Source organism: Gossypium hirsutum, chromosome D02 (assembly GCF_007990345.1).
Source record: "Gossypium hirsutum isolate 1008001.06 chromosome D02, Gossypium_hirsutum_v2.1, whole genome shotgun sequence".
In the NCBI taxonomy this organism is placed as follows: domain Eukaryota; kingdom Viridiplantae; phylum Streptophyta; class Magnoliopsida; order Malvales; family Malvaceae; genus Gossypium; species Gossypium hirsutum.
Window position 1 is genome coordinate 72,078,764 of NC_053438.1, and position 9,666 is coordinate 72,088,429.

The 9,666-nt window shown below is 32.5% G+C and overlaps 2 protein-coding genes across 3 annotated transcripts; both read right to left on the reverse strand.

The window, feature by feature from the left end:
* Positions 1 to 892: 892 nt before the first annotated feature.
* Positions 893 to 1,839, reverse strand: LOC121203050 (uncharacterized). Its single transcript, XM_016835719.2, has 3 exons — positions 1,550 to 1,839; positions 1,185 to 1,468; positions 893 to 1,096 (listed from the first exon to the last, which is right to left on the reverse strand). Exons 1-3 carry the CDS (start codon positions 1,631 to 1,633, stop codon positions 1,051 to 1,053), a joined length of 414 nt encoding a protein of 137 aa, XP_016691208.2. The 5' UTR covers positions 1,634 to 1,839; the 3' UTR covers positions 893 to 1,050.
* A 3,063-nt stretch (positions 1,840 to 4,902) lies between these two features.
* Positions 4,903 to 5,910, reverse strand: LOC107908537 (uncharacterized). 2 transcript variants are annotated; one of them, XM_016835720.2, is made up of 3 exons: positions 5,607 to 5,910; positions 5,242 to 5,525; positions 4,903 to 5,154 (listed from the first exon to the last, which is right to left on the reverse strand). In XM_016835720.2, exons 1-3 carry the CDS (start codon positions 5,679 to 5,681, stop codon positions 5,109 to 5,111), a joined length of 405 nt encoding a protein of 134 aa, XP_016691209.1. In that variant the 5' UTR covers positions 5,682 to 5,910; the 3' UTR covers positions 4,903 to 5,108. The 2 variants fall into 2 exon arrangements, with proteins under 2 accessions (XP_016691209.1, XP_040945254.1); XM_041089320.1 differs by having other exon boundaries at positions 5,745 to 5,877.
* Positions 5,911 to 9,666: the final 3,756 nt, after the last annotated feature.

Genomic DNA, 9,666 nt, shown 5'->3' on the forward strand with positions numbered 1-9,666 from the left:
ATCTCTAGTTTGTTTTTGCAAATGGGGAGGCAGTTGATGATGATGTAGTGTAAAGCAGATAGGTATTTCGTGTATTAGCTTCCCAACTGCATAAAGGCATTTAGAATGGCAGCCCTTTGTATTACGATTTACAGCGTCCTTTTTGGTAATGGGATAGATTGGGCGTTCCCTAGTTTGGTTCAATCGTGAGTTGCCGTGGGTAGAGTCCATCTCCTGTATGAGGAAATCCATTAAGTAAATGACCACAAGCTTTAAATTAAGTAGTAGTTGTGGTCCCCTATTTAGTAGTATGTCGTCAGCTATCTTTTTGAAAGGAGCACCTTCTTCATGAGCATAAGCGTTTCTATTTATGTTATTTGATTTGAGGAATGTTTTAATATTTCAGTTTGATAGGTCTTGTATGGCCTTGTGATAAATGTTTGTACAATCTACCCCTTTTTCATCTTATTTCTATTTGTTGTGGATGGTTGTTAGCATTAAAATCCTGGGAAAACGATACTTGGAGGGTAGGTTGAGCCTAAGAGAAAATGTGCATTGTTTCCCTTTGTCAAAAACAATTCACTTCTCCAACCCTGACTGCTCATCATCTCTGTATCTGTATCACCAATCATTTCTTCTTTTTTATTCCTTAATTTATTTTTGTGGTGGCAAAATTGAGTGCAGAAATGCATGACGTCGACCAAGCAAAACTAGAAGCACCAACTTCCCACTCAGAGTGCTACTTAAATGTTTTATACATCTAGCAGTCCAAAGTTTAAAGCCAATTAAACGAGAATTCCATGATCCTATCGCAACTTAATTGTTTACTTGAACAAGTTTAAAATTATGTTGAGAACATACCAAATATTGCAATATGCTTCCTTCTAATTTTTTGCTCAGTAAAGAAGAGTTATATAAAATATAAAATTCATTGAAAAGGTCTTAGAAACTGAAGCAGAAAATAAAAATAGAACCTAGTAATTACTAGCAAACGCAGAAAGCCTATACTTGATTGTCAAACAAGTTTATTTCGCGGCAGAGCATAGGTAGTTCATCGTCAAGATGCAGCCCTCACCCTTCTTTCTCCCTCTCCGCCTCCTCAAATCTTACAATTTCTCTGCACATAAAAACAAGTTTATCGTACACAATTATCACAATAATAACAATAAATCCGATGAGACTAACAAAAAATGCACTTCACTGACCGGAGCATCTGAGTGAGAAGGGCGGCTTCATCCAAGTGACCAGTTTCCCTTGCTTTCAATATGCGGAACATAAGCCCCAGTTTGATCTGGGTTCTGGCAGTTTGCTGAACAATGAATCTAGTTTCTCTCTTTAATTCCTCGCATTCGGCTTCAATTGCTGTAACTTTGTCTTTCACTTGTCTCTGTCTTTCCCTGATATCCTTCTGTTCCTCGCTTCTTTTCTCCATCTCTGTCTTCAACCTCTCCACTCTTCCCCGCAACTCCTTGGTTCCATGCTTCTTTCCCTGATCACGATATATAAAAACAGTAAGCATATAAAGTGATTAAACCCCACAAACGAAAAACAGTACAGAAATTACTATTACATGTTTAGCCCTGGATCTGGATTTGAAACCTTTACTACTTCGTATGGCAACCCGAAGACGACCAAGCGACAAGAAAGGGGCCATAGTAAGGGTTTTTTTTTTCTTCCTCCTCCTGTTGCTATCAATTATGATTTATCGGATACCATACCTTATATATTTATATAGGCCGCCGTTAGCTCTCGCGACTTCGCGCTAAAGCTAATTTGTGTCGCTCGACATGGGTGGATAAAGCACAACAGTCGCGCGGTCCTTTAGGTGAGCGCGCGGTTGATGAATCACAACAGTTGTTATTCTCTTGAATTGTGAACACATAGTAGTGGTAAAACTACATGGTGGTCCCTATATTAAGAGTTAAATTATATTTTTTATTAAAAATAATTAAATTTGTAAATTTTAAAAAATGATTATTATTATTAAAAATATCACTCATTTATATTGTTAAAAATTATTATGGTAAACAGAATAATTAGACAAGGACACGTGATGTGCCACATGTCTCTTATATTAATGTACAATGACTAGTTTTTAACAATAAAAATAGATTAAATTTTTAATAGAAGAATTAATTTGAGCTTTCATTTAACGTATAAATATTAATTTGTTAATTTTTAAATAAAGATAACAAATTACAATCCAACTCTTACTACAACCTCCATAATACTTTTACTTATAGTTTAATATAAAAGTGGATTAAAAAAAAAGTTAAAAAGGTTAAAGAGTCAATTTTAAAAAATTCAGAATTTCTTTATGTTAGATATTGAAGACTTTGTTCGCGCGAAACTTGCGATTTGGGGATATCGCGTGACATCGGACGAAGGAAACACAAGAATTTGTCAAGCCAACCTTGCCTGCTTTAATTATGTCATTATTCATTATTTATAATACTTCTCGAAAGAAATTCATTCTGACAAAAAGAAAATAAATATTTTGATCAAATTTTATAAAAGGTCCCTAAATTCTGCGTTTTTTTACTTTAGTCTCTCTAGTATAATCGAATTATATCTAATTTCTCTACTCTTTGAAATATATGTTTTTAGTTTCGAGATTAATATTTCTCAGTAAATTTAATCAATTAATTTTCTGTGACTTATTATTTTAAAACATAACCTTTGATGAGGTGACATATATACTTTGACATTTTTCAATAAAAAATAGATAATTTTTTTAAGAAATTAAAAAGTATATATTTATCTAACTATAAAAAGAATTCAAATTATTACAAAATTAAAAGAAAATCCGGCCTCAAGCCTCAAAATTTATATTATCAAAAATAGAGAGTAAAAATGTTCAAATGTTAGTGGAGAGATTAAATTCATAAAATATAAGGCAGTGACCTTCTATTGAATTTTAGCACTAACATTAATTAGATAAGTTTCCATGTGACTATTGTGACAATACTTTAAGCAGAAAATCGCGCGAAGATTCTATTCATGTAGCGTTGATAAAAAATTATATTTTGGATTAATAGTAAGACGTTCACATCTCTCTTGCTATTTATTTATTTGGTTAAGAAAAAGGTAAAGCCCTAAAGAAAATTAAGTAAGAAATAATGGAGAAAACAAAACACCATTAAGAGGTTAAGGATCCCTTGTGAAGAACAATAAAATTCTGTTTGCGTTTTAAGCTTTCTTTAGCCATCCAGGCTATTCTTCTTCTGTGGAGGAACATACTTCATCTTTTGCTAACAAGTCTTGAATCACCTTGGCTAGACAATATAGAGGATGTACCCTTCTTCAGCATGTCCATAGAAGTAGTGGAATCAGATATTTCACAATGAATGGCTCTATTACCCTAAATTCCAAGCTAACATGATGCCTTACTAAAGACCTCATAGCTCTGCATATTCAATGCTACTCTCCCCACAATAACTAAAGAAACCCCATACCTAGTTTCCATGCCAATCCCCAAAGGACACTGCACCTCTACTTGTTTAAGTGAGGCCGAGCTAATTCTCTTCGCCATTTCCAAATCCTCCAGCAAATTACTCTCGCCTTGGTGCTGCAAATAGTCTTCATGTAATGCCGTGAAAACGGAACTGCTTCCCCCAACAACCATGTCCATATTATTTTAGCTAGCAGCAAAGCAATCACACGAAGCACATGTAATGTGTCCTCACATCTTTCTATTATACCACCTCTTATAAATTCTATTCCTCCAATTCAGGGCGAAGCAAATAATTTGTTTAGAGGGCTGGAATTAAATTATTTTATTTTATGATAGTAAGATACAATTTTATTATTTTAATATTTTATGTATTTATAATATTTAAATGATTAAATTAAAAATTTTTTATTTTTAAAAGAGTTAAAAATACAATTTTATCTTTATTAATTTAAAAGTTAATAAATTTTTATTATAGAAAGATTTAAATGACAAAAAATCAGACCCTGCCAAGCGACTTCTCCAACCCCATACAATACTCGAAGTTCTTTGTATATAATACAAGTATTCAATCTTTGGCTCATCAACTTGAAAAAATAAGCTAACTTCAAATTAACAACACCTTTAGAAGTGTTATTTCCTCATGAATACCGCTATTCATCAGTGCTGAAATTGCTCAGGTTTTTATGATTTTATCCACATTCCACCATTCTTTACCGTCCCAAAACTGCGTGCATTTAAGAGGTTAATGTAAAAACAGCGGTGGCGGTGAAATTAGACACTGTAGTGATATTGTAGCGTGAGACTAAAAATAAAGTAAACTAAACACATCGCACCGCACCGCAGCCAATCGCCCATCCAAATCAACCCTGACCACAAGCTTTAAATTAAGTAGTAGTTGTGGTCCCCTATTTAGTAGTATGTCGTCAGCCATCTTTTTGAAAGGAGCACCTTCTTCGTGAGCATAAGCGTTGTGATAAATGTTTGAATTGAGGAATGTTTGAATATTTCAGTTTGATAGGTCTTGTATGGCCTTGTGATAAATGTTTCTAAATTCTACCCCTTTTTCATCTTATTTCTATTTGTTGTGGATGGTTGTTAGCATTAAAATGCTGGGAAAACGATACTTGGAGGTAGGTTGAGCCTAAGAGAAAATGTGCATTGTTTCCCTTTGTCAAAAACAATTCACTTCTCCAACCCTGACTGCTCATCATCTCTGTATCTGTATCACCAATCTTTTCTTCTTTTTTATTCCTTAATTTATTTTTGTGGTGGCAAAACTGAGTGCAGAAATGCATTGACGTCGACCCAGCAAAACTAGAAGCACCGACTTCCCACTCAGGGTGCTACTTAAATGTTTTATACATCTAGCAGTCCAAAGTTTAAAGCCAATTAAACGAGAATTCCATGATCCTATCGCAACTTAATTGTTTACTTGAACAAGTTTAAAATTATGTTGAGAACATACCAAATATTGCAATATGCTTCCTTTTAATTTTTTGCTCAGTAAAGAAGAGTTATATAAAATATAAAATTCATTGAAAAGGTCTTAGAAACTGAAGCAGAAAATAAAAATAGAACCTAGTAATTACTAGCAAACGCAGAAAGCCTATACTTGATTGTCAAACAAGTTTATTTCGCGGCAGAGCATAGGTAGTTTATCGGCGAGATGCAGCCCTCACCCTTTTTTCTCCTCCTCCTCCTCCTCAAATCTTACAATTTCTCTGCACATAAAACAAGTTTATTGTCCACAATTATCACAATAATAACAATAAATCCGATGAGACTAACAAAAAATGCACTTCACTGACCGGAGCATCTGAGTGAGAAGGGCGGCTTCATCCAAGTGACCAGTTTCCCTTGCTTTCAATATGCGGAACATAAGCCCCAGTTTGATCTGGGTTCTGGCAGTTTGCTGAACAATGAATCTAGTTTCTCTCTTTAATTCCTCGCATTTGGCTTCAATTGCTGTAACTTTGTCTTTCACTTGTCTCTGTCTTTCCCTGATATCCTTCCGTTCCTCGCTTCTTTTCTCCATCTCTGTCTTCAACCTCTCCACTCTTCCCCGCAACTCCTTGGTTCCACGCATCTTTCCCTGATCACGATATATAAAAACCGTAAGCATATAAAGTGATTAAACCCCACAAACGAAAAACAGTACAGAGATTACTATTACATGTTTAGCCCTGGATTTGGATTTGAAACCTTTCCTACTTCGTACGGCAACCCGAAGCGACAAGAAAGGGGCCATAGTAAGGGTTTTTTTTTCTTCCACCTCCTGTTGCTATCAATTATGATTTATCGTATACCATACCTGATATAGTTATAAAGGCTGCCGTTAGCTCTCGCGACTTCGCGCTAAAGCTAATTTGTGTCGCTCGACATGGGTGGATAAAGCACAACAATCGCGCGGTCCTTTAGGTGAGCGCGCGGTTGATGAATCACAACAGTTATTATTCTCTGTGTGAACACATAATAGTGGTAAAACTACCTTGCTGGTCCCTATATTAAGAGTCAAATTGTATTTTTATTAAAAAAGTTAAATTAGTAAATTTAAAAAAATGATTTTTATTATTAAAAATATCACCCATTTATACTGGTAAAAACTATTATGTTCAAAAGAATAATTAGACAAGGACACGTGATGTGCCACATGTCTCTTATGTTAATATACAATGACTAGTTTTTAACAATAAAAATAGATTGAATTTTTAATAGAAGAATCAATTTGAGCTTTCATTTAACGTATAAAGATTAAATTGTTATTTTTTAAATAAAGATAACAAATTACAATCTAACTCTTACTATAACCTCCATAATACTTTTACTTATAGTTTAATATAAAAGTGAACTAAAAAAAGGTTAAAAAGGTTAAAGAGTCAATTTTAAAAAATTCAGAATTTCTTTATGGTAGATATTGAAGACTTAATTCGCGCGAAACTTGCGATTTGGGATATTGCGCAACATCGGACGATGGAAACACAAGAATTTGTCAAGTCAACCTTGCCTGCTTTAATTATGTCATTATTCATTATTTATAATACTTCTCGAAAGAAATTTATTCTGGCAAAAAAAAATATTTTGATCAAATTTTATAAAAGGTCCCTAAACTCTACGTTTTTTTACTCTAGCCTCTCTAGTATAATCTAATCATATCTAATTTCTCTACTCTTTGAAATATATGTTTTTAATTTCGAGATTAGTTTTCCTCAGTTAATTTAATCAATTAATTTTCTGCGACTTATTATTTTAAAACATAACCTTTGATGAGGTGACATATATACTGACATTTTTCAATAAAAAATAGATAATTTTTTTTAAGAAATTAAAAAGTATATATTTATCTAACTGTAAAAAGAATTCAAATTATTACAAAATTAAAAGAAAATCCGGCCTCAAGCCTAAAAATTTATATTACCAAAAATAGAGAGTAAAAATGTTCAAATGTTAGTGAAGAGATTAAATTCATAAAATATATATAAGGCAGGGGCCTTCTATTGAATTTTAGCACTAACATTAATTAGATAAGTTTCTATGTGACTATTGTGACAATACTTTAAGTAGAAAATCGCGCGACGATTCTATTCATGTAGCGTTGATAAAAAATTATATTTTGAATTAATATTAAGACGTTAACATCTCTCTTGCTATTTATTGATTTGGTTAAGAAAAAGGTAAAGCCCTAAAGAAAATTAAGTAAGAAATAATGGAGAAAACAAAACACCCATTAAGAGGTTAAGGATCCCTTGTGAAGAACATTAAAATTCTGTTTGCGTTTTAAGCTTTCTTTAGCCATCCAGGCTATTCTTCTTCTGTGGAGGAACATACATCATCTTTTGCTAACAAGTCTTGAATCTCCTTGGCTAGACAATATAGAGGATGTACCCTTCTTCAGCAAGTCCATAGAAGTAGTGGAATCAGATATTTCACAATGAATGGCTCTATTACCCTAAATTCCAGGCTAACATGATGCCTTACTAAAGACCTCATAGCTCTGCATATTCAATGCTACTCTCCCCACAATAACTAAAGAAACCCCATACCTAGTTTCCATGCCAATCCCCAAAGGACACTGCACCTCTACTTGTTTAAGTGAGGCCGAGCTAATTCTCTTCGCCATTTCCAAATCCTCCAGCAAATTACTCTCGCCTTGGTGCTGCAAATAGTCTTCATGTAATGCCGTGAAAACGGAACTGCTTCCCCCAACAACCATGTCCATATTATTTTAGCTAGCAGCAAAGCAATCACGCGAAGCACATGTAATGTGTCCTCACATCTTTCTATTACCACCTCTTATAAATTCTATTCCTCCAATTCAGGGCGAAGCAAATAATTTGTTTAGAGGGCTGGAATTAAATTATTTTATTTTATGATAGTAAGGATACAATTTTATTATTTTAATATTTTATGTATTTATAATATTTAAATGATTAAATTAAAATTTTGTTATTTTTGAAAGAGTTAAAAGTATAATTTTATCTTTACAATTTAAAAGTTAATAAATTTTTATTATAGAAAGATTTAAATGACAGAAAATCAGACCCTGCCAAGCGACTGCTCCAACCCCATACAATACTCGGAGTTCTTTGTATATAATACAAGTATTCAATCTTTGGCTCATCAACTAGAAAATGTAAGCTAACTTCAAATTAACAACACCTTCAGAAGTGTTATTTCATCGTGAATACCGCTATTCATCAGTGTTGGAATTGCTTAGGTTTTTATGATTTTATCCATATTCCACCATTCTTTACCCCCAGAACTGCGTGCATCTAAGAGGTTGGAGAAAATATACCGCAACTACATAGAGTTGTACTATCTTTTGTAAAATGTCATTCAAGGATTAAATCATCGACTCTTTTTTATTGGTAAATAATCACACATTCTTTTTATTTCTTCAAAATTGAAGGGTTGAAGTCTTATTATGAAAAAAAAATATAGGAATAGGTGGCAATGATGATATATATGTAAGGCGGCTGGCTGCTTACAAAAACTAATGTCTAGTCTGAAAGAGAAATAACTACTAAGAAACGTGTTTTTAATTGAGGGAAGAAAAAGAGAAGTCGACAGAAAACCTCCTCTGTGTTTAAATGAAATGTTGAAATTATAATGCCAAAGTTCATACATGTCACATGACAATGACATATATGCTAGTCTAGATCTTCACTACGTAGCGGATACTTTTTTAAAATTTTAAACATCATATTCATACTAAAATAATTACTAATAAGATTTCAAGAAAATCCAAAAATGATGGCTCAAAAAAGATGATTTTCTCGAGACTTCAGGCTGATCATTTTTCTAATTTTATCTATAATTTTTTGAAGAGAAAGGTTAAAATTTGATCAATGATCCATCTTGAATGAATAAATACAACTTTTGGGCCAAAAGAATTGGTTCCTATCTTTTATATTTATGTTAAGCCAATATTTATATGATCTTTTAATTTGTAACGTAAGGTTTTTATAATGTGATTTATTAGGTCAAAGGGTATAGTAGGTGGTGAGTTAAGGGAACATATTATTTTTAGTTAATTGGAGCTGGGAAGGTGGAGCCGCCGATTAATTTGCAAAACAAATAACAACATCAAAACTCAGATCAACACAAATTATGAATCATTTTTATGTACAAAAAGTTGCATTCAGCATCAGAGATCTTGGAGAGTGGCTGACTCGTCTTACAATATCTTCAAGTAAGTCTCTTCAATTCAGATTTTGTCATCCAATTATACCACATTCTTCTTCTTTTTTTCTTTTGCCTAGTTTGCTTGATTAAAAGCCAAATAAAAAGTAATTATTTTATTTATATATATTTTTGATTGTTTTGTGTTAAATCTGGGATTGAAAGGGGAAAAAAAACAAATATCTATTTTTTTCATAAACTCAAGAATTGTATATATATATATAAAAGTATGGGTATGTTGTGTTCTGTTTGAGTTTTTAAGGAATATAAGGCTATCCCGTCTAGAACAGTATCTTTTCGGAACCATATTCCTTGAATGCATATAATACCAATCGAAATATGTGAATTATTGAACTAATTATGGAATTAAAAAAAAAGTAAATAAGGTGACTAAGTTATTAGCAAATTTATATTTTAATTATTTAACTTTAAAAAGTTATAAAATATCACTAAATTATTTTTTATTTAAGTTATTGGACTGTTAAATTTGTTGTTGTATAGCTTTTTTTGTTCATACCACCTACATTAATTCAAAACTCTCTTTCCATTCTCTT